Here is a 25,873-nt window from a genome sequence, read left to right as displayed (position 1 = left end):
TTAGTGAGGATGAGGAATTGGCGGGTATATTGATGTCCTTGGAAATCTTTAGAAACTCATATGATTAATCAGCAAACATGAGGAATCAACGGGGATGATGATGTCCTTGAAAGTCTTTGTATGCTGAAGAAGCCAAGAGGATTATTGAAAGATTGATCGCAAGTCATTTCACTTAATTTGTTAGTGACAGCATCAACAGACTAGTAAAAATTTGCGCGTCCTAATTATGGGTAGGGGCTCGTGCTGATATTTAGTCTTGGAATGTGCTAGTCACTTGATCGCCGTTACAGAGGCTTGAAATTTGCAGAAAGATCACTAGAGTTGATCATAAGTAGTTTTGGCATTAATGAGCAAGTCTTACAAAACTACACTAGCACTGTTGTGGAAACAACAACCGTCAGAGAGACGTTGCCGATGTTAGAGAGCCGTTTTGACTATTTCTAGCTACGGTATGCTACTAGGAACGACTAGAACCATCAACTATTTGAGGATTTCGATGGGCAACGATCATATGAGGATAATTGGCTATATATTGAGTCCAAGAGATGCAATTAGGACGGGGAGAAAAATGAATAGGATTAATAATGTGCTTTGAACCTTCTTCTTTGCTCTATTTTTGTTGTTAGCTGTTGTTTATCCTAATATCAATGTCTGGGTAATAACGTTTGTAATCAATGATAAAGGGAAGTGTACAAGGTATAATAGTATTCTGTGAGTGATCTATTAGAAATGCGGTATTTACTGATTGTAATTTATCTTAAAGATTACTAGTGGATTCCAGCCTTATTGTGAATGTTAGTGTTGAGAGTGGATATAGGCCCGATCGCTGAAAGTGGGCCCATTTGAGACTTGCGACACTTGTACAAATAATAGGCCAAACGCGAGGCCCATTAGCCAAGTCTATATTATCCATTAGAGGTGGCAAAATGGGTCTACATCCCACATTTTAATCTAAATTTAATGGAGTGGGTCATAAATGAGTTGCCTTAAATTTTGAAAACAAGCTTGAATGGGTCATAAATTGGTTAGTTAACAACTTAATGGGTCTTAAATTGATTAGTTAAGTGAGTCGTAGATGGACAAGTCGCTTTTTTAATTCTTTTAATTTTCTAATTTTTTTATAATTTTATGATTTTTTTCTTTTCCTTTTTTTTTTCTAGGAAATCTAGTAAGGGTTGCCAGTCGGTTGCCCTTCGTCGGTTTGTCGCCGGATGCCACCAATCGCTAATCGCCAGTCACCACAGGCCGTTGGTCGTCAATCGTTACTGGACGCCGCCAGTCACCACCGGTTGCCGGTCTTCGATCGTCGCCGGTCCAGAGTCGGTTAACGGTTGCCGGTCGTCGCTCATTGTCGATTGCCGATCACCGGTCGTCGCCGGACATAGAAGAAAAAAAAGAAAAGAAAGAAAGAAAAAAAAAGAAAAAAAATTAAAATATTGAAAAAATCAAAAAATTTTGAATTATAAAAATTGTACATAATATTTTAGGAATATATATATTTTCAAAATTTATAAAAAACAAGTTTTTTTAAATTAGATTTAATACTGAAGTCTTTTAGTAATACTAGTTGGGTCGAGTATGGGTCGCTAGAATTGTGCTATATGGAAATGGGTCAAAACGGGTTAAAATGGTCAATATGGGTCGAACCATTTTCGACTTGACCCAAACCCGACTCACCCGTTTGATAGATTTAGTATCATATTTGAAGGAGGTTCTATCATACTAATTCTCCCCGGTGTCATTCTTGCCTCTTATTAGCATAGAAATCTAAGAACTTTACTATTGGTAAACTCGTCAAACGGGTGGGTCGAACATAGTTAGACCCAAATATGCAATTTCCATGCGGTGCAAATCTAGTTACTCATACCCAATCCGTCACATACTCGATTTGATCCATATTGCAAAAACACTTCCATGTTCAACTCAATTTACGAAAACTCATAATCAAACCGAGGTGAGAGTGCGGAGCGAAGGAGTGTGAAATCGAGTGAGGGCGAGAAAGAATAAGAAGAGAGTTATAAAGGTGGGTCGGGACCCATTTGCGACCCATTTTAATACTTATATTATGTTTAAATTCATTTATGATTTATTTACTTAATATAACCAATCTATATAACAACTTAGCCTATCATATATATATATATAGGTTAATAAATGAGTTTATGACCTATCTTGACAGATCTAATCATTGAAGAGTTTTTGTGAGCAAACTCCCAAGGACTTCTTTGTTTGTGGTGTGCAGAGAGTTTGGAGTGAAAAGCCCACAAGATCGTTCGAATTTGGCGGAGACGGTTAAGTCCATGACTCGAAATTGAATTTGTGTGTATGCATTTTTAAGTTTGCCTAGCCTTTTGCTCTAATTCACTACTAGCTAAGTCACTTGTGGCATTTACGGAATGAAGTGTTATGTGTTGCAATCGTTGTGAAATGTACACTCCAAAAATGAGTATACGACATTACAAGTCCAACAGTTGCTTAGCAAAAAAGATACCCAAATACCGGCCCGATCCTTTTTACATTTTCGGTCTAATTTCCTAAAAAATCTAAAATTTTAAGTCCAATCTCAATCTTGCCACGAATTTTTTTATCTTATAAAATATCCTAAACTTTCACTTTAATCTCAAATTTGCTCACAGGTCCAAAAATTGCTACTAATTTACTCAATATTATCAATATCATAACCAGTTAGAAGTTCATTATCAGAATGTGTATCGTCGTAAACACCCTCACCTCATAAGGAGTAACAACAACTTTCTGACGTTCATAACATTAAAAAATTCAGTGGCGATTTTTGGACGTGGAGGTAAATTTGTGATTAGAGTGAAAGTTGAGGACCTTCTTACGAGAAAAAAAAGTTTGGGGGCAAAATTGGGACCGGAAGAGGTAATTAGCCTCACATCTTCGCTCCCTTCAGTCTCCGGCTACTCTCAGTTGGCGATCAGCGCTCCTTCTCCGTCTCTGCTCTCCTCCCTGCAGGCATGCCGGTCGACCTCTTCCGCTCGCCGTAGCCCTCGATCAGCGGCGGCCGAGGTACGAACCCGGCCTTGCTCGCCCGTTATAAGTTCAGGCACGCTCCTCGTCCTTCGCAGCTCGAGATTCCATCGCTCGGCCCGTCGCCGCCGGTTGTGGAACCCCCGAAGCCCCCCGACCGCGACCGCGGGGGAGAGCGTCGTGATCAAGCGGTTCCTAGGATGCCGCCGAAGAAGGAGGCGCCCGAGGTGGTCGACCTCGGGAGCAGCGACGACGAGGGCACCGTGGAAGTAGTGAAGCAGGTCGATAGTGACCGTAAATCGGCGATCAACGCGGCGATTCTCGCCGGGGCGCCGGTCGCCGGGATTGCTCCCCCGCCGGCGCCGGCCGCCGCCGAAAACCTGGAGTCTCGAAGCTTCTGGAAAGCCGGGAACTATGCGGTGGCGCCCAATGCGAAGCTAGCGTCTGATGCAGGTCTGTTCGGTTGCTTCTTAGCCTGTGCATGCGGCTGGGTTTGTGTGTGCTTGATGTGATTTCTTTCGGTGCGCAGGCCTGCTGGAACATGCTCGTGTCCATCCCAAGTTTCTTCACTCGAACGCGACTTCTCACAAATGGGCATTTGGAGGTGATTTTTTCAGTAAACCGTAGTGAAAATTTTCGTTATCCACTTCAGTTTTCAACTGGAAATAGCATGTGGGACATACAATTGCTGCTTGTGTATATCTCCAGTATTGCTAATCAGGAGCTTAGCTGGAGATTTTTATACAGTTTTTGAGGCATTGGTGTTTATTAGGTAATGGTTATTGTGTTTTGCTCCTGAAGAGCATGTCATCTTTTGGATTCATCGGCCTTCTTTATTAGCGGAGAAGCTCATGTACCAATTACTGGGGAAGAGAGGATATTAGATTAACCAGAACTGCTCCCTATTGTTCCCTACATTGCTTTTTCGCAGTGAGAGGGCATAGAAATGTTTCTTCGTTCTCATAGATGGGCATTTGCAAGTCAGTTTTAAGTAAACCGAAGAAGATGAACTTAATGTATGTTTATCTAGTGGTAGAGCTTTTAATCGGTGGTATGTCCGTGCATGGAGCACTGCCAATGGTTGAGCTCGGCTGCATGCTTGTGCAGTCATTCAATATTCGCGATGTGAGTTAACTTGACAATGCTTGATGCTTTTGCAATTTGTTGTATGTTGGTGACTGAATTCATGAGGTCAAAGATGGATGTTTGCTCCTTCTGACTTAGTCTCATTTGTTGGCTAAAATGGCCACCTCTTGTACAAAAACTTTAATTGTAATGATTTCTTGGGGTTGAAGATAAATGTCCCTAAAACTTTTTATTCCCATCTCAATGTCGGTTTTATGAGGTGATTGTGAGATCATATCTTTCTGTTGTTTCTCTCAGCATCAGGTGGAGGCAATTCTTCTTTTGGAGAAAACTCACATGGTTTACATGTATGACATTTTATATTGTTAAGAGATATGTTAGAAATACATGTCTTTCGATAACAAAGCATAGGTCACGAGTTCGAATTTTGAAAATACCTCTTATTTTATTTATCTATTACTCTCTGCTGTTGTGTCTGATTTCTTGTTTCACGATTATTTTGTGGATGTGGTTACGTTCATTGAAGGCCCTGCTTACATGTGAGGCAGAGTGTCAAGAATTACGTCATATATACATTGTTGGTCTATTTCCTGGTAGTTTAAACTTTTGGAAAAAAAAGGGTATGTCAAACAAATAATAAAACCGCAAGCGTTCTGTTGTGGATTCCTTTTGGTTCTCACGTTTATATGATAATTGGTTGCTTATGGGGATGAGGGGTTGATGACTTTGTGATTTGCCTTTTTGGCATATAGAGTCCTAAAGCTATGCATATGTGGCAGGTGCATAATCTATTTCAAAATGTTTGGCAATTCAATTTATTAGGAAAATGAAAGAAGCCAAGAGAAACGAAATTGCTGTTTGGTTGTGATTCTTATTCAGGCTTTAAGCAAGAGTGAGGGTGTACAATCAAGAGTTTAATATTGGAAATAATTCCCAGTGGGAGGACATGAAGTGGGTGGCAAGGGGAAGTTCGTTTATTCAATTTCCATCCATTTCCTTCATCTTTTATTAGCCAAAAGGAGGAAATAATCTGTCATTATTTTTATTGAGTTCCTTTACATCCATTCATCCGAACATGGGAAAAGTTTCAACCACTAGATATTGCAGCTTTAATGTGTCAGTATTCGAAACATTAAATATTGAGTGTTTTTCCTCTCTCCTAGAAACAACAGGACCCTTCAGGGAAAAAGTTCATGTAATTTAAACCAGCTTACAGATACAGCGAAAAACTCGTATCTCATCTCGAAAAATGTCATTGCATACCAATTTGAGATCTGCTTTATTCTATAGTTTGCACAGAATTGATTGGGCAGATTATTGCACAGAGTACAGATAAGTGTTACTACACTATGTAACTTTTCTTATTCATTTGTGAGGATTTCATCTTACAGTTGCCAAACAGGCGATACTTGTTTTCATTATCATGAGGTTTGTATATGAAGTTCGAGAGATTGATCTTGATGGGGGACAGATTTTATATTAGTTGTTTGTTATTTAGTGTAGATGGAAATTCTTAATTTGTATGTTGTCTTCATCGGTTTACCTTCTCTTCCCTCCTTTCTGCAGCAATTGCCGAGCTCCTGGACAATGCTGTGGATGAGGTATGTGAAAGAGTTTTCTCTTTGAAATTCTTGCATAGGGAACAGTTTGTAGATTCTTCTTGTGTATTAGTGTGTCTAATAATGACCTAAATACAAATCCCTTGATAGCGAAGCTGGAAGAGGGGAACCTTTGGTTTGTTCTTTTGGTTATAAGCATATCTGAAACTGCAAAATTCTAAATGTATCATTTTTAAGTATGAAATTGAAATTGCACTTGCACATAGTTGTAGCAATTTAGGCTTTAAACATTGGTTGAGTGAAATGAAAGTATACTTAGGCAGCTTTTCTTTTATTGATGGATGTGTTTTTAATTTACCTGAGATCTGGTTGCTGTTGCTGTTCTGGTGAGTTTATGACCAGCATAAACAGGATTACATGACAAGAGTTACTCTAAAAAGTGTTAGTACATTTGTCATACTTACCACAATGCTGAGGCTATCACCACAATGCTGACTTCACATCATAAGTGGACAAAACATTCATTTGCGGTTACATTCTGAAGGAGGCAAAAAGGTCAAAAATCAGTTTAAGGAGATAGCCCGGGGAGAGAGGGAGAGAGCGTGTGCAGTAGAAATCGTGAAGAAACAATGGGTTGACCATTGCCTCGATTTTCTTGACTCACATTCACTTGAACAAGGTCCTTCAATCCCTTGTTGAGTGATATGGTATCTTGTTGCTATGAAACAATTTGTTGATTCTTCTTGATGAATGATAGGTTTTGGTAGTTAACCGGCAAGATCTGGGTGGATTTTAATTTAACTGATGTTTTTTTAGGGTCAAAAGTAATCTATATTGTTCCAGAAATCCTTTTCATCTTTCATCTTGAATATAATTTTCCAGTCTTTTTCTTTGCGCTTGGCCCAATGTTATTTTCTACTTGACTTAAAATTTTCTTCAATGTAGGGCTTATAAGCTTAGTATGTTTAGAGTAATTAAGTATTAAGCCACGCCTTTATCTAAGAGCATAAGTTTTTAGAACAGTTGGCAATGGTCTCACAAAATCTCACATACTATCAGAGCTGGAGGTCTTGAGTTCAAATCTTTCTAGGCCCCAATGGCCTCCCTAATTAAATATGTCAACGCTTAGTGCTAGGCAAAAAGACCAGACTAAACGTGAGGGGGGGGGGGGTGTTAGAGTAATTAAATATTAAATCATGCCTTTATCTAACAGCTTAAGCTTTTAGAACAGTTGGCAATAGTCCCACAAAATCTCATATATAGTCTAAAGATGCTTTTTCTGGTTTCGAATTGGATACTACTTTTACCTATTGGCTTTATCCAAATGTCAGCTAACCTTTTTAATTGAAAGCATATATGTTGCTATATGCCTTTTTCCGTTCATCTTGTCTGTGCGTTTTCAGTCTTTTTCTTTGTGGTTGGGCTCGTGGTTTTTATTTTTATTTTTTAATTTTCTAGTTGACTTTACTGTTCTAAAATATGGTGCCCATAGGCTTAGTCTGACTATGCTTCTTCTGGTTTTGATACTATACTACTTTTGCCTATTGGCTCTATTACAAAGTCTCATCTTATTTATTTATTCGAAGGGTGGTGCTCTGATCAATTATTACCGTGAATACAGTGAAGTCTGATCTTATTGATTCTGATTCTGTTCTGTACAGGATCATCGAGGACATTAATTTCAGTGTTGCAAATTGCTTGTATATAATGAAAAGAAAAGAATGTTCTGAATTATGAATCATTGAGGAAATAGTGTAATTATCTAACATCAAGAATCCAAATGAAGGTTCTAAGAGATAGGGGCCATTTGATATTCTATGTTGTTGATCAATGTTGACTCTCTTAGTGCTCCGTCTTTTAAATGTCAAAATTGTTAGCGGTTACGGTCTTAATAATATCTTTCTTTGGTAACAGATTCTTTCTTGGGAGTCATTTTTGAAATTTCGTACATGGTATTCACTGGATCATAATGATTAAATTAATTTTGACTAGCATGCTTATAGATTTTATCAAGGAAATAAATAGTTGTGTTAGAAAGAATAGTGCATTTTCAATATGAGATTTGTTTTTCCGTATAATGGTTGGTACTGATGAGCGTTTCCAATATCATCCTCAGACACGTAATGGGGCAACAGTTGTGAAAGTTGACAAAATTGATACCCTCAAGGACAACTCCCCGGCATTACTGATTCAAGGTATGCGACTTCATACTTTACTCTTCAAATTGCGGTCTATGCATTTCAGATATGTTCAAGTTATTATTCTGCTGTGACTTTGCAGATGATGGAGGTGGAATGGATCCAGATGGTATCAGGAAATGCGTGAGCTTGGGGTATTCTTCAAAGAAGTCGAACACGACAATAGGACAATGTAATTGACATTAACTGTTTTCACCTTTTACCAGCTGGTGATCTAATTGAAGGATTTTTCTTTTGCATCAATCCTAATTTCATTATACTTCAAGCTCATTCAGCTATTTGGTCCTTTTGCACTGAATTATGGTTTCTGGATCAATTATGGAAGCAACATTGAGGTTCTCTCATTGGCTTTTCTGACTGAGTTATATGAGTGAAATGATCGCATATGTCCAGTCTAAGGTAGACTTACCGATATTTAAACCTAGGGAAGTGAATGATATATCTTTAGCTCCTAATGTCAATCGTGTTGAGATCTATGGATTACTTTTACACTTCCTTTTGTGTTGATCTCTAGATCTGTGTCATGCCTCTGCCCTCATTTCTTCGGGGACATAGGAAACTGTGCTTGTAAAGTAAGCAGGTATTGTCATGGGCTGAGATTATTGAGCTATTCATGGCAAAAGCAGTGGTTTCATCTCCATCTTAGAACATAGGAAGAGGCAACTAGTATGAATAATTATGAGCATTCGTTACTAGCAATGTGCATAGAAGAACCAAACTGACGCTCTCCTCTCATTTTGCATCCTTTTAATTTCTTGAAATTTTCGCGTTACTTATTCTAGCATATATATCTGATTTCCTTTTAGAGTCTTGCAATTTCTGTCATACTATTTATTTGTCTTTTAGTTTGCTTCAATGATATATTTTTGAACATAATGGTTGGGTCCTCACTCATGGTCGCAAGGATGTATTTCCAGATGGAAATGGATTCAAGACAAGTACAATGAGACTCGGTGCTGATGTAATTGTTTTTACTCGTGCTATTCGTACTGGGTAATTGACTCTCCTTTACTTTTACTGTATCCTTTGCATGCTTATTTACTTAATAATGGGCGCTGTTTGTAAAGACTTTGGAGTCCATTTCTTGTAGTGGTCATTTGGTACTAAGTTATGCTTTTCTTTGCTATATATTTTTTAATTATGGTGAGTTATTGGTGCCATGTGATTTCTTTATTATCAAGTACGTCTATGTTTGCATTACTTTAATTACCACCAATGTCTATATTGATAGACATTTACTAAACAACATTTCTCATAGTAGATTCAAATTTTTTCATCATTCACAGTAATATGTTATATGCTTGAGCATATAATGTAAGTCTGTGATTCTATTCTATTAGTGCTAAGTCCCTTCTTAAGTCCGATGACATGACATATAAGCCTTCCAACATAGTTTGAGTGACTTAGTATCAAGAACTTGGGAACCGTAATAGGGCAATTCCTCTGAAGGTTGTTATCACATTTCAACCATATTGGATCTGGTGTCTCGTCTTGTTCTGAAGGACTGTTATTTATCTAACTTCAAATTTGTAGTTTGATATATATAGTCTAATCTCTTCTCTTGTAATCTCTTTCAATACCCTTTTTCCCTCTTCCATCGAGTCTTTTGCTAAGTTGAGCGAGGCCAACTTCTTCAAAAGTTTGAGCTAATGGATTATGCTGCCACTTTTATTTTGTACGGTACCACTCTTCCTGAGTTGTAAGCTGATTAATGGAATCTTGGCATTTTCAAACTATGGATACAAGCCTATAGGAAGCAAAACTTATTCTAGTTTATGACGTAATTTCACCTCTTCCTAAAGGGGGCAACTTGCTTGCGACATAATTTCCTTTTCTTAGCAGATTGATAGGCTTCAATGATCATCGAGTTCAGCTTATTAAAGTACATTAATAATTAGATTGAATTGCTAAGCAGTAGCTTCACTTGGAAAAATGCTTCCAGAATCTGCTCCTTTTTCCTTATTCATCTATGATGCATAGGAATCTAAGTTGTGGTTGCATGATGTTAAGAACTTCTGCTGTTGACATTTGTGCATATTTTCCTTCATATATGAAGAATATGTCCTGCAGTCTTGAATTATCGATGAATTTGGTCTCAGCTAGGTTTCTATAAAAGGCGATTATTTTCGAATTCATTTTGAGGCATAGATCAGTTTGTGGCCTGGAAATCTAATTTTTATCGTTGACTTCTCTCTACTTGCTCAGTTCTTGGTGTGAAATCTACTAGTGCTTTGTACTAGAACCTAATATTCTCTTTAATGTTCTTATAGCCGAGCAACCCAAAGCATTGGGCTTCTATCGTACACCTTTTTAAGGACAACCGGGCAGGATGATGTCATTGTGCCAATGGTGATTCTTTAAGTTCTATATTAAGTTTGCACGCTGAGAATTTACTTATTCATTTTTGTTAGTCCTATCGTGCCGCCACGTCATCTGTGTTGCTCTCTTGGCACTTTGTATCGATCTGTGTAACAGAAACATAATGATTCTGATTAATTGCCAGATTGGACTAGAAATATGCTTCACGCTTTGTTGGAATTTTAGCGATTAACATCAGCAGAGGTTGGCACTGGTTTGGATCTTTGTTAGGTTCCTACAACTTAAGTGATTAATTGCTCTATCATTTTATTAATTTGAAGCAAAGGTGAATGTGGATCAAATCCCGTATAAATGTTCTCTTCAAGGAGTGTCTTGAAGTAGGCCAGTTTCTTCAAAGCTTAGCTCCACTGTAACAGGCACATGGTCTACATGAAATGTTTGTATAGGACCACAAGTTTATCATAGCAAGTGGCTTTACCATTTCGAGTCTGTCCTTGGTGGCTAACTTGTACTGTAGCAATGAGGGGACTCCAAGGTCTCAATTTTGACTAACCATGGGGGAAAGAATCGGGAACTGAAGGAGGTGAAAATGTTCAGACATACCCAACCATTAACCACCCTTGCCCTTCCAATAATTTGAGTCTACTCATGCGTCAACAGAGAAGGAAAGGTAAGAAAAGGGGGTTGGGGTGGGAGGGGGTTGGGGGGGGGGGGGGGGGTGTTGAGGAGAAGATGCTAGAATCAAATCTGAGTAGAAGTGCGCGTGTTCTAGTACTGTTTGTTCTCTATTTCATTGAGAGTTAACTTTGAAGGGCAGACTTGTAGATGGAGATGATGCAGTGCTTTGTTTGCACTGTTGCGTTGTTCAAGATTGAACTTGTAGTGAGAATTTGTAAAGCGTTGTTCCTGAGATGGTTGCTAAATGTTGAAAATGGCTCTGGTTGGCCATTCTGAGGTGTGTGAGAAATGTGCAAGGGCAGGCTGTGAGATTGGTGAAGAAGAAAGGGAGAAGAACTACTTCTAAGCAGCTTTGATTGTAGGCTCTTAGCTACAACTGCCACTTAGCATTATTATGAATGTGTGGGCTTACAGAGGGACCGTGCGGTTTAAGCAAAATTTTGGAGAGTTTTCAAGCGTGTGTGGAGACTTTTACTTTTTGCTTATCTAGATCTTATTGCAGTTTTTCTTAGTCTAAAGCACCTGAAAGTTTGACAATATACAAATGTTGATTTGTAGATTCGCAAATAATATTTTCATGATTTTTGGAATTTTGGATAATATGTTAAATTCTGGTGGGAAAGCCAAAAAAAAAAAAATGCCTTCCGCTTTTAAAAAGCACAAACAAGCAGGCTCATTGTCAATCAGCTTCATGCGACATAGGTAAATATGGTTGTCCTAAAGATAATCATCATTGCGGTTGCTCTCATCTTGATCACCTGCCTTTCATTATAGGCCTTAATTGATTGTTTCTTTTAATTCAGTTATGGTTTTACATATCTTGTAGATAGATTTTGATATCTCTGGTCACTGGACTGAACCGATAATCTATGGCTCAAAGGATGATTGGTCTACCAATTTGCAAACTATCCTCGAATGGTCTCCCTTTGCATCTAGGGAGAACCTAATGCAACAGGTTTATCTTTTGTTTTTAGCTTTCTGTTTCATTCCTTTCTTACCAAGCTATTTGTTTGCAATTTTACCTGCTCTCTGCTGTTCCTTCATCAAGGCAAGAAATATAGTTCCTTAGTCTCATTTAAGGGTTTAAGTTATCTGAGCCAGCTTCATAATGATCAAGTGTACTGCTTGAATTGGAGCTCAAACTCTGAGTGATTACAATCTGATAGAGCATACAATGTTATGGTTCCTTTCTGCATAGGGAAACAATTTTCTTTAAATCATATTAAAGTTCCACTGCTCTTCTAGGTTTCTGAATTACTGGAGTTAAGTGATGTGAAGCTTGATATGGCTTGACATTGACTATACTCAAGCTGCTCGAACTTTGTAACAAACAATTTAAGGTTCAAGTAGCTTTCGGGCAATGAGTAGCTTGCAAGTAGCTAGACCAAGCTTGCGGTTGCACACTTGCACTTTTAATCTCATTGTATTTAGTCTGCAATAGCTGCTTTATATGGTTGAGGTATTGAAAATGGGATAGTTGTCTTCTTTGCTTAATTTCAAAGGTTATGGAGGCAGGATATGGTGTCTTAGTACTTTTCTGACTAATAAGTATTTTGCCAAAGAGTAGAAAAAAAAGGTATGTAATAACGTTCCTTTGGTGTATGTCAATGACGGGGAGGTCTTAGGCGCCTCATTTTCAGGACCACATAAATTTTGAGTGTCAAAGTTTCCTATATAGTATGCGGCATCAAGTGAGGGGAAATAAGATAAAATCTGGCTACTGAATGTCTGACAGTGGAATTTAGATCCTTTAGAAGTTTTGCACTGGGAGCCTATATTATCAAATGTGGTTGCAATATTTTTGAATGTGTCCAATGCAGCTGGTAAGTTTCGACCCCTTGTGCCTTGAAATTCCTCGAGAGGAGGAGAATTTCGTTAATTTTGAGTTAAGCTGTTTTTCTTGTGAAAGCTAATTTGCTGCAACTACTGTCTGGTTGTTCCTGAAAATTGAATCTTCTTTTCCCAGTTCGAGGATATTGGGTCACACGGAACCAAAGTTCTTATTTACAATTTGTGGCTGAACGATGAAGGCATATATGAATTAAGTTTTGACGACGACGATGAGGTATATTGCATGTGGGAAATATGTTTTCCATGTAGTGTCTTTATGTGTTCTATGTCCATCTTGTCAATTACAAATGTCTTTGGCTTGCTTCTGTTGATATAAAATTTATGAAGTGTTCAGTTTTGCAAATCGATCCAATGGAATCATCAGGCTCTTTCTCTGTACCTCTGAGCAACCAGTGATGATTTATTTATTTTATATCTTTTTTGTGCTGGATATTTTGTAGGACTTATAGATCTCCATGTTACTATATATTTTAAGAGAACCCTTGAGCCTATTCGATTTGATTGTGAACTTTTTAAAAGCTTCCATTTTGAAATGAGCACCTTTAAAGGGAAGTTTGACTGTTGGTCCCTTTTCTGAGGCATGCACTGTCAAATTGTCTGTTGGCATTAGGTGTTGGGCTGCAAAGACTAAGTTATCCAGAGAAAAAGAGTCACTTCTCTAGGGCATTCATTGATGTATAAGTTCAATTAACTACAAGTAGTTTAGACTACTATAAGTTTCTGCTGTTCCTATAACCTCTCCAAATCCAAAATATGTACAGGATAAAGAAAGAAACTCCAAAGCTTGCCTGCAGAGCTTGTTACTTTTGTTGAACCTTGGTAATGCTAATTTGGTCAGTTTACCGTGAGCATGTAGAGATGTATTTAATGTATTCTTTTCTCATGCTTTTCCTTGTTTCTTTTTGCAATAATACTTGAATTCATGAATCATTAACAATCTTTAAATAGGATATCATGCTGAGAGACGAAGCTAATCAGGGAAGCATGACAAGATTAAACAAAAAGACAGCTGCAATCCAAGCACATATATCTTACCGGTTGCGCTTTTCATTGAGGGTTGGTCTTTGACTTTCTTCTCTATCTCGTTTAAAATATTGTATTTGTTCTCGTGCCTCATTTATATTATACACAATAACTAGTTCTTCTCCTTAGGCATATGCTTCCATACTATATCTCAGAAAATTTACAAACTTCAAGATTTTATTGAGGGGGAAACCAGTTGACCAGTATAACATCGCGGATAACTTGAAATACTCGAAGGTCGTACCGTATAAACCCCATGGCGCAGCAGCATCAAAAGAGGTAAGATGCATGATGCAATTGAGAGAAAATGAATCTGCTTGTGGTTGCTAGATTGTTATAATTACCATGAAGTTTGTTTGGAACAACTCTTGCCTTTTCTTTCTATCTAACTCATGTTTTTAGCATTTGAAATTTGACTTACAGAATGCCTCAACTTTTTCCATAAATGTCTTGACATGAATGTAATTTGAAATCAAGAGAAATCTTTTCATAATTTCGACATATGATTATTTTCCCTTCTGCTTGAAAATCCAAATATTTTAGTATAGCCAAATGCAGACTTAAATTCTTTCCCAGTAGTGGCTGAAAAAATTAATATGAGCCCAACAGCTGTATCTTTATTTCTGCTCTGGTTGTGCAAGGGTTTGCTGCCACACCATATTAGAGCTCCTTCTGACAATAGCAAGTGGGTAACCAATTTTTTTGTACTAGCTCGAGTCAATTTATTTTGGTAAAAGTGGATAACAAACTCTTTTTAAAATTGAAATGTCATTTGCTGTCCCACTAGATGTGGAGTGCTTCAAGGAAGAACCTAGAGGAGGGCCTCTTTGCAGAGTTGCTGGAATCGGTCATACACGAATTTGTCACAGTTTTACTTAGCATAAAGGAGATTTATGAGAAAAATTTTCGATGTTGTTTGGACAAACAATTTCCTTGCCAATTGTCTCAGTATCTCGTTATTTCAGCAGTGTGTTTGCCCATACACTGCTGTGATTTCTGCACCTTGTAGTTTCATCTTTTGGGTCTGATTCCTATTATGTTAGCACAGTGTTTGGTTGTGTCATCACTTGATTGTGTTGACTAGTCATAGACCTGTCATCATTGTGCATGGTGTGGTTCAGGTATTTATCAATAATCATAGAATAGGTGTGTCATTGATGTGATGTCAAATTTGTAATTCCATGAATTCTACCTCATTAGCCTCTTTTTTTTTTTTTGGTAAGGTTCATTAGCCTCTTTTTTCTTCCTCTTTGACATACTTATAGCTTTTAGCTGTTCCTTTGATCACAACAAACTATCCAAGATTTCTTTATTCATTTCTTAATCCTTGTATGCACCTCATTTGCTTGTACCATTCACCTGGATTTTTTTGGTTCCTGTCTAGGTTAATCACTGTCAATTAGTTTAATGGTTATGATTAGTTGGACGTTTGACAAGCAAGTCTATGGAACATACAATATCTGATACTATGCTCTATTCTCATGGTTCCATATGTCGGAGTGCAAATAGGATACATTTTCTGCCTGTGTTGAGGCAATTGTTTCCAGTAAAAGTTTGTAAATGTCCTCAAGGAGTTTTAGGGATTTTTATAAGTTTTAGCATAATTTGTTTTAGTCTACTAAGCTTTTGAGGAGGGATTGTACTTTAATGCCTTTTTTCCTGGTTTAGGTTGCTGTGGAAACAACCATTGGCTTTATAAAAGAGGTTGATGATATTGGAATTTCTGGATTTAATGTGTACCATAAGAATCGCCTGATCCGGGTATGCTCTTTCAATTATTTGATCAACATATGTGCACTTTGATATCCTGGGTTTTAGTGCCTGCTACAATGCATAGTACTATGAACTGCATTTGATCAAATATGTGGATGTTTTGCAGTTTCAAAGTAACTGAATATTTCCAGAAACTAAACGCTAAAAATTTCATGAATCTTTTATTCTGGCTTCAGAAAAATGTGGTTGCATAACTAGGGAAGATAATTAATTTGTTTTAATTTCATTGAGTTGAACCTTGTGGTCACTGTACTAACTGAGTTTCATTACATTCTTCAGCCTTTCTGGAAAGTCACCAGTGATGGGTCTTCAAAAGGAAAGGGCGTTGTTGGTATTTTGCTTACCGTCTATATGTTTTCATCAAAATAATTTTGTTGGAATATTTATTATTTACCAGATTCTTTCATACATTTAGGAGTTTTAGAGGCAAATTTTATAGAGCCTGCACATGACAAGCAAGATTTCGAGAGGTCATCATTGTACATCCGACTGGAAGCTAGGCTGAAGCAGACCCTTTCAGAATACTGGTTAGTTATTCTTCTTATAGTCACTTTGAATTGACAATTGTGTGTTAATAATGTTTCACGATTGGTTGAGTGATGACTGATAAATATAATCTCAGAAAGTAGTGGATAAGAAAGGCATGTTGGCTATCACCTGCCATTTTGTGTTCTTAAGCATAATTCTGGAATTATAATTTTCTAGTTCTTAATGAATCTCAGATAACATTTTGCTGCGGAGTGACTGCTTTAAAATTCTTGGTCTATTTCTCTATTTCATGCGTTAAATAAGCCTCTGGAGAATTCTTGCCTATATTAACTACTACATGCAGTAGTTCGGATTTCGGACAACATGTGTTTAATTTATGTATTTTTGTCTTCTCTACTTAAACCATCACTAGCATCACTGAAATGCTTTGTGATAAGGAAACTTTCACTGTCACTTATTAGGAAGGTAAAGCTTGTTATGAAGCTAAATCAAAGAAAAATTTTGGTACTGTGGATAGGACTAACATTCACGGATCTATGTTTGTAAATGACTTTCTTCTTTTCCCCATGTAGGGCAGTCAATGGATTACTTCATTTGTTACTATCTATCTTGTTTGGCTTTGGTATTGTGCCTGTGTTTTTGGCATTAACTTCTTTATTTATTGTCTATATGTCATTTTATTGTGGCCATTGTTTTTTTACGACAAGCTAATGTCAGTAGTGTTCATGTTGTTTTGACCTGGTGGAAATTTTTCTGAGACAGGAAAGGCCATTGTCACCTTATTGGTCATCAGCCTCCTGGTTTTAGGACGCAGAAGGTGCAAAAGGGAGGTATAAGTTCCGCAGGGGTAGAAAAAAATGCGCAGAAACAATTCAGAGAAAGTCAACACTTGGCCAGTGTCTATGAAGAAGTGCAACTAAATCCACCAACTGTTAGCCATGCTGCTAATGTCAGGCAGGGTTTCATTGATGGGCAATCTAACAATCGCAAAGGATTGTCTGTTAATCAGCCCAGTGCTGGATTTGCAATGGTAAGTGGGGTAAAGATATATGTTTCCTTAAATAAGATTTGTCATAACTGCGTGAATTTCTAAAAAGAATTTAACTGTGTGGTCGTTATTACGGTATAGGTGTAAGCAAATTGTATGGATTTGTTGTCTGATACCTGCATATATGCTGTTTGGCAATCTCTGAATTCCCTTCTCTGTTATATTACTCTATAATGTCATTAAAACTTAAATTAGTAATGGATTGGTGGGTTGGAGTAATTGCATGTATCGAGGAAATTATTATAGGCGAGATGAATTAGCTTCTTTTCCGCGTTCAATGCATAATGTGGGTATTGCATTTAAACACCTATCTCACAACTTGGTATGGATTCGCAATTGAAGTTTCATTGCCAATTTAGACAAGATGTCATGGTAGACTGCTTTTCTGAGAATGCCTTGAATATTACTTTGTGATATGCTTGCATTGTGGTGTCTTATAAGACATAAAACGGACATGGCGGGGGTCACTATTTTCCGTGAGAGTCGTGCAAGTTCTTAGTTGGTCTGCATAGGTAATGATATTATATTACGCCAAAAAGATATCAAAACTGATCACTAATCCAAGATCAAAAGAATATTTGGAGGACTCTTCAGAGAACTCTTCTGACCAAACAAAAAATATGGAATTGTTGGCAAGGTTATTTCTTTTTTTCTTTTCTAAAAATCCAAAGAATTCTACTTACTTTATACATTATACATTACATAGGTCATCGATTCAGCATTGGCTAAGATAAAAAAAAAGAGTGACCTTTTTTCCAATAAAGGTTCAAAATAATTTCATTGACATGAGTGTTCTCTATCGAAGAAAAAATTTCAATTATTCGTTTTGAAACCCTTCTGTATTATGCCTTCAGCCACTCAGCCATACCTCCAAGTTGTTGATTGAAATTGGATATGGTCGGTTTGGTTGGTTGCCCGAAGGGCTATCTGATCCACTACAGTTCAGAAAGTTGGAAATACCTATTGTGATCCTGACAACAATGATCTAAGACAAAAATCGAAAATTCTCCAATCAAAGAATTTCTATCTGTAAATTTATCCGGAGAATCCAGGTGCAGAAATGGTTGTAGCTAATATGATATCTTTCTAGATATATAATTTGTGATCAGAAAGTGTCCAAGGTGATATGGGAATATTGATGTTACGGACAGATTTTTTTGTTTTTTGGGGGGGGGGAGGGGAGGGGAGGGGGGCTTAAAGATAAATGGTGTTATAGCTGTTTTGATAGATGAAGGAGTGCTAATTCGAGCTGTCTGGGCAAATCTAACAATTTCCAGTCACATTTAACTTCACCTGTCAAAATGGGTTGGAAGATTTGATTATGATACCTCAGGAATTAATAAAGATAATACGATTTAAATAATCATTATGGGGAGACCATCCATCTAACTAACTTCTTGTGGCACTCCTCGTTATCTTTCTTGCAAATTGTTCATTTTGCTTTCCTCTAAATGCCACTCGATTCACGCTCTAGATCTATTGCTGTTGTGTTTGTTCAATTCTTTTAAATGATAGAGATTTAATACTAATTTTAGTATTAACAGTGGGAGGTAAGCACCCTTCAATTGCGTGATGGTGACTGGCAATAAATTTAGATTGCTTCTGTAGGTTGAGGAGTGTAATTCTTTCAAACATTTGCGTTCATAGTTCATTAGTTCACGTGCTTCCAATCCAATCTTTACTTTGCTCATGTAAGTTTAGCTATACAGACTAGGAGGTTTTCACTCTTCGTCGCTGTGGATATTATGATGGACATGTTGCTTTCATCTTGAAATCACTGAACTGTATCTTCTTGATGGTCTGATATGTAATTGCAGGGTTCGGACAATGCATCAGCCAACGCCATTGAGTCGATGTCCTTAGATCAGATCTGTGATGAGAATTTACAACTCTTTATGAGGTAAAGTGGCTATCTTTAACCTGAGTTTAGAAAGTAGGTGGAAATTCGTGTTAAAGAACATGAGAGTTTGTCCCATTGTGAGTATCCACATGCACATTCAATATCCGCAGAAATCTATTTGATGCTATGGAAGTAGATCAAGTGAGGTTTAAATGAAAATTCTGACCACTAATCCAAAATTAATCCCTTTCCTATGTTGATTGTGTATATTCACTCTGGTTAGGTTATAACTGGCTCGGATATATTGGGATGAGAGTTTTCTTTTTTTTTTTCCTCTTTTGCTTGGTTAATGGCCAGTTATAACATGGGACAGAAACATCTATCGTCCAGAGTGTTTGATGCACTGTGGATAGTACCTTGGAGATATCAGATTGTGTTATGAGACACGATCATTTGAGGTTCTCTCTAAAGAAAGTTGACCCCTAGGGATGGAAGCGGAGTGGGTTTGGTACAAAGGTTTGGGATGACTTACGTGGTCCCATACCCATCACAATAATTTTGATTATCTTCCAAACCTGTTAAGGGTTTTAATGTTAAATCCCAAGCCTACCTCACTAAAGTAATCGGGTACCTATAAAACACCAACAATCCCACCACAGTTATTTTAAAGAAACAAATTCTCTCACGATAAATATGTAATGGACCACCTCAAATTGGCAACCACATTTGTTTGTTCAAACCTATGTGCCATAGATCTCCAATTACAAAAATCTACAGAGTCTCAAGTCTTAGATCGTAAAAATTTAAGATCAATCGATCTTATACTCTACAGTCTAACAATGCGATAACAAGTAGTTAGGACTTAAGATGTGGTTTTTTTAGGAGAAATTCTATTTGGGCTGATCCCCCTCAACCAGGTATTTATTGGGGTACCCAGGTACATACTATTAGGAGACATCACCCGACCCTGGGTAGAAGAAGTAGGTCCTATTGGGGCTCTATATCCAGGCAATTAATTGTAGCCTCTCTATACTTAGTTCGCCACTAAATGATTCTAAAACTGTAACGAGTGATTTTGCCACATAGGTTGCAGTGTGTCCAAATTTTTCCTTTATTCTGTCGTACTTCTATGCTTGAAAAGTAAAATCAGACGATTCCTCTAGCAGTTCTGATGTTACATTCTTGATATAATTGCTTATATGCAGGTGTCAGGGACACAAGCAGAGAGAGACTGAGCTGAACGAGATGGTAGGTTTTTTATTTTTTTGGCATCCATATTATGCTTATGCAGTGTGACTAGGTAGATAGAAAAAATCCTGTTACTGTCAATATGATATTTATACTCGTCTGTGTTCACTTGGAGTAGATCCAGAAGGTGGAGAAAGAGTTGGAGGAAACTCGGAGGAATTGTGGCTCCCTTTCTTCATATATAGAGACTCAAAGGAAACAGAAGCTATTACAACAGCATGCTCGAAAAGTCTAGGTATTGTGAGTGCTCCAAACAGAGCTGGCTGGTACATTTGGTTTTTGGAAAATTGGTGCTATACATTTGCCAATTTCCATGTGTAAAAAGTTGGCTAGACTTCGAACCTCGCATGTACGAGGCCATTGTCGTTAATCTCAATGATTTTCCACTCCTTGCTTTTGTGTTTATGGGGGTGTCTTGGCTCTCGTTTCAATGATTTATACTGTATTTAGTCTTTCCTTGGGCAGTTCCATTTCTTGTGAAGCACGTGCATGTAGATGCGTAGAACGAGCACATGTTTGTGTGTTTTTTCCCTCAATTCCTTGAATATATATGCATATGTGTCGGTGTGGTTCGATTGCACACCTTCTCCTTTTGCTTTTGGGGGCACTATAGGCGCTTTGTGGTCACAACAGTAATATCCGTGGTTAGGAGGGTGGATCACTCTTCTATGACATTATAAGCCAACTATGCTGCCTTTGCCTATGTTTTTTCTTCCTAATCGCAAATAAGGAAACCAAAAGCTGCTGCTGCTGCTACTTGTTATCAAACATTCTTCACCCGGTACTTTCTTTTTTGTAGGGTAAAATGATTTAGAAGCTGAATTTGATGGCGAATTTAGGTCCTTTTGTTTGTAAGTACGACCCCCATGCAGTTTAGTGTATTTGGATCGTATCATTACATTTTGCAGCCATACATCCAGCGTCAGATGTTCAAGACGATTTTGTGGGGTTCAATCGACTTTCAAATGGAGTCTCCGCTCCTTTATTTTCTCGAGACTGCTCACCGTCGAATGTCCCGACTTTGCGTCTTCAGTTTAACCCTACATTCGCTTTATTCACTGTCGAGAGTCCTGATTTTGATGAAAAGTAGGACTAATCTGAGGCAATATCAGACTGTTGCTGCTACTTTCGGGTGGGGAATCGTTTCTTGCTTGTAGCCACTGAACGGACATGTCGTCCTCCAAGGGGAAAAAGGGGATAAAGAAGGGCCGAAAAAGCCATTCTTACCTTTGCTTTCACCGGTGACATGGGTGGTTCCACTCTTGCATTTGCTTCCCAAATGGTTTTATTTTTTGTTATTTTCATGAAAGAGCCCATTAGTGGATTAGGTCATTTGCGCACATGCAAAGTCGTCAACGTTTCCCATTCGACGCACCCGACGACGTCCTAACACTAACATTAAACAACAGCAACAATCATATGTCGACAGTCAGATTAACATTTCGTTTTCTGTCATTTCTTGATTTGTCGCAGATCTGTCAAGATTTCCGCTCTTGCTTCAAGATCGACAGGAGGGGAGAGAATTCTTCCTCCCATCGGGATTCCAACTCCAGAATAATTAAGGTGAGAGAGAGAGAGAGACTAGTGGGTGATTAGCGCTCATTAAAGAAGAGGTCGTGATCTTGAGAAACGTAAAAATTCATCTTTTTTGACCACTGGAGATGGTGAAATAGGGGGGGAGCATTTTCCGTGCGTTGTTTTAGCCGGGGGCCTTTCATTGGATTCTGGACCAGATTCGGCGACCGAAGCCTTTTGTTGCTCATTTTTCCCACACCCCTTTACCTATTCCAGATTCTCAGACGCGCTTATCGCTAGTAATGTTTTTTTTTAGGCTTTATCCTATTGCACGTCCATTGACTAGCTCTGGTATAATAATATGCCGCATCGCGTTTTTAGATGTCGGGACCGGGACATAAAATAAGGGGAGCCCTGTAAATAAGTTGGATGTGGGGGCGATTGCGCGAAGATTTGAGCACGTGACTTGGCTCTAATACAATGTTGCGATCGAGTGCAATCGTCTCCACTAGGAGCTTAACTTCAATCGTAAGAGAGTTCAAAGTACCTGTCCAATGCTTAACAATGGGGGAAATTACCAAAAAAGTCCTAAGGCTATTGCACTTGTGCCAATTTAATCATAAACTTTTTAATTGTGCTAATTTAGTCATGAATCTTTTCAGGTTTTGCCAATTGAGTTCATCCGGCCAATTTAGGCCAGAAATCGCTAACATAGACGCCGGCCGTTCTATTTGGCACGGTCGGAATTGACATTGACATTTTTTTAATAGTTTTTTGAATTTTTATAATGTTTTGGGTTTTTTTTTTCTATTTTCTTTTCTTTTCTTTACTTGTTTTTTGGACTGAGGGCTGGCAGCGGTTGACAGCCAACCCTTGCCGGCCACAAGCTAGGGTTGTAGTGCTCTCGCTTGATCTCAACTAAGATAAATAGTAATTCTTCGATGTGAGATTTCTATAACACAATTTACACGTGCATTTCAACAATCTCTTCCTCACGTGTGAGCTCAATGATAGGTTTACTCCCTCTTAATTCATGTATCCTTATGATATCTCTCCATCAATGCTCATCGGGCCCGTGTTGCTATACGACAATGCCCACGGCGTTAATCAGGTCTGATACCTTCACCAGGGGGAGATCACTAAAAGGGAACTCAAGTCCAAGCTTATCAACATATCCAGTTATACCCACATTCACTCAAAAACTTAAGCCATTGAGTTATGAATCAACTAGGATATAATAACTACGAAACACCACATCAATTCTTCGACGTGGGATTTCTCTAATACAATTTACACGTGCATATCAACAGTTGCGGCCCTCACCAGATCTAAGCAAGGGGTCCCCCTCGCCTAATAGCCGGTGAGGGCCGCGATGCCCTTGCCTAGTGCCGACGAGGATCACCGGTCCTCACCTGTGACCAACGAGGGTCGGCTGACAACCCTTGCTGGCCCTCAGTCCAAAAAGAAAAGAAAAGAAAAGAACAAAAGATATAAAAAATTCAACAAAATTATAAAAATATTATTAAAAATGTTAACGTTAGTGCCGACTGTGCCACGTAGGATGGATGGTGTCCACGTCAGTGACTTTCGGCCAAAATTGGCTGGATGAACATAATTGGCAAAATGTGAAAATGTTTAGGACTAAATTGCTAGAGCTGAAAGATTTAGGATTGAATTGGTATAAGTGTAATAGGTTTCGGAATTTTTAGAACATGCATCCCATTGGAACATGCTTCACGATATTCGCCGTTGAGGCTTCAGTGGTAGATATGTCGTGGTATTCTCTCACTTGACATAAATTACCACCATGCTCTCTCATAAATTTAGGTCTTGACCAGAACTGTAACCTCCACTCAAAAGGAGCGAGAAAGCTAAATGATCTTGAATAATATGGTTGTTGAATTTAGGAGCAATCACTATCGCGAATCTTGAAACAGGAAAAGCAGATGGATCCACCACGAATGAATTGAAATTACAAGGCCGTGGGCTTGTGAATACTCCGTAAAGTGCCCAAATGATGTCCTCCGTGCCAAAAGTACCTGGAAATTTTCCTCTTAGAGGATATCACCACGGAAACACTAATGTACATACACGGTTGGCATTGTACTGATGACGCAGGGTTTCGCTTTTTCACTGCTCTGAAGAACACTGCAAATCAGCGACAGCTTGTGCATCATAGGGGCATCTCCAAATGCACAAATCCTGAACATCACTCCCACTCTTGGTCAGGGGACAGTCGAACCCTACCAATGACGAGAGATGATGATGGACAAGGCTTCTTCCTTGGAGACATATCAGCAAGCACACACACAAGCAGGCACAGATACAAAACGCAGAACAGAAGTACGGTGCAAGCTTTGCAGTCCTCCAGAATGATGCAGTCTGCCATTCCTAGGACAGAGAACTACAGACGACGCCAGTTTTTGCATACACACGGACAAGGGGACCTTCATCATTCTCTACTTCTTTCTGCTTGTGTACCCTCGGTTAACAGCAAGAAGAGATCCAGAGCATGCTTATCCTTTAGACAGCAGTTTAGTTCGAGCATATCGGGACCACAGAAACGAACACGCACAAAAGAAAAAAAGAGAAAAATTTACTGCAGTATTATCCATGGGGGGTGGTGGTGGTGCTGAAGATACCTATACTACAGCTGCATTATTGGCCTCACCCTACTGCCTCAAGCTGAAGATGCCGTGCTTTCTCTGTTCCTTTCATTATACAAACCCCCACAATGCAAAAAACCCTAGAGCTACTAGCTGCATTATTAGTCTCTCATATGAGCATCCTGGCGCTCAACAAATTTCACTATAGTTAATTAAAGCGCAACCGTTTTCATTTGTATGGGGTGCTGTCTTGAGTTCTTTAAGCCCGATTATAACCTGACTCGGATTGAAGCGCGTGGAAGCCCGAGGCTGAAAGCCTTAGCGGGATCGACCCTCTTGAGTGGCCTCGGCTTGGTCAAGACAGGTGGACCGATAAATTGGCAAGACCGTGAATGGACCAGGGATCGGGTGCAAACATAAGTATTGAATTATGTGGGACCCGCATGAAATTTACATTATCAACGGTTATGATTGACTTGGTCTATCTAAGAACGGGTGCAGTCAAAGTACTTGCCTAAGACTAGATGCCTACCAGGATCGATGCCAGAAGCAAGAAACGAAGAAGTAGTTGTGTTGACCCCAATCATGCACCCGCTCAAGGTTCACATTCCGAATGCATGGTCGGACGCTCTATATCTCCTGAGAAGAAGTTCACATGAGTTTTTAGTGTCGATCCATACATACTCGATTTTTTGAAAAAACAATAGCGTTTTGTCTCCATTGGAAGGAAGAAAATCTGAGATCAAAAGTTGTGTCCATCTGGAAACTCTTTGTGGGTGCCGTAAATTTGTGTGAGCTTTGTGGAACTCTATTTCTTCTACGAAAAATGCTAATCAATGCGAGAGAGACGTAATTAGGGCTTGGATCAACATTAACGACATGAGCTGGTTATACTAATGATGATTATTATACTACAAGAGGTGTTCTGTTCATCTAATACTGAAATTTAAAATAGCTTCCAATTGCCATGTTGATTTTCTCAGCACTTCTCTTTCCCTATTTGTAATTTTTCCTCTTCTGGTTCTTTTGCTGCACGGGAAGAAAGAGACTTGCAGGAATGGGCACCACGCAATGGCCCTGCGAGAATCACAATTATTGTTCACACGACCCATAAAGGAGATCGAGAGTGAGCATATCTATGTACATAATCAGAACAAAACAATAGGGCAGAAGTTCATCAACACGAGCAAAGGTTCTCAAATCTTTTCCTCCCTTTTCTTGTCCACCGTCTCTGGCTGCGATCATATATAATCTTTTGATCTCCTTCGCTCTTCATCTCAGCCATTGATGAACGGTATGAAGCAGCCCCACAAGTCCATGTGCGTACACAATGGCATTCACGGTTTCTTTTCGGAATATGCAACTCATTCAAGTAAATATCAGGTTATTTTCATGTACATATGTGCATGCGCTGCATGTGTATATCTAATCCAATTGAAGCAAGTTTTTGCATAGTGTGTATATATACACATATAAGCAGAACATGGGATGCTTGGTTTGGAAACGTCAAAGGGCTCTCGAGAAACTTGTAGAATTAGCTGCTCGATGGTATTGTTGGGATATGCCAGCTTTATTGGTTAAAGCCATGACCCCACTCTAACCCTAGCTCTAATCCTAATCCTTAACCCAAGCCCTAACCCTACTTTAAG

At 38.6% G+C, this 25,873-nt stretch overlaps 1 protein-coding gene across 3 annotated transcripts; it reads left to right on the top strand.

Moving 5' to 3' along the window:
• The first annotated feature begins 2,898 nt into the window (after positions 1-2,898).
• Positions 2,899-20,492, top strand: LOC115686472 (protein MICRORCHIDIA 2-like). 3 transcript variants are annotated; one of them, XM_030611789.2, is made up of 18 exons: positions 2,900-3,444; positions 3,521-3,595; positions 5,644-5,678; positions 7,753-7,831; positions 7,917-8,006; positions 8,752-8,827; positions 10,105-10,183; positions 11,658-11,786; positions 12,798-12,896; positions 13,631-13,738; positions 13,835-13,984; positions 15,374-15,466; positions 15,758-15,809; positions 15,894-16,005; positions 16,730-16,997; positions 18,833-18,915; positions 20,061-20,103; positions 20,222-20,492. In XM_030611789.2, exons 1-18 carry the CDS (start codon positions 3,192-3,194, stop codon positions 20,336-20,338), a joined length of 1,941 nt encoding a protein of 646 aa, XP_030467649.1. In that variant the 5' UTR covers positions 2,900-3,191; the 3' UTR covers positions 20,339-20,492. The 3 variants fall into 3 exon arrangements, with proteins under 3 accessions (XP_056169788.1, XP_030467649.1, XP_030467663.1); XM_030611803.2 differs by lacking the exon at positions 12,798-12,896; XM_056313813.1 differs by lacking the exons at positions 11,658-11,786; positions 12,798-12,896 and having other exon boundaries at positions 2,899-3,444.
• The last annotated feature ends 5,381 nt before the right edge of the window (positions 20,493-25,873 follow it).

Source organism: Syzygium oleosum, unplaced genomic scaffold, assembly GCF_021117445.2.
Source record: "Syzygium oleosum isolate NSW1041296 unplaced genomic scaffold, Sole_v2.1 Sole_v2.08, whole genome shotgun sequence".
NCBI classification, from domain to species: domain Eukaryota; kingdom Viridiplantae; phylum Streptophyta; class Magnoliopsida; order Myrtales; family Myrtaceae; genus Syzygium; species Syzygium oleosum.
This window is presented reverse-complemented; position numbering and strand designations above follow the sequence as displayed.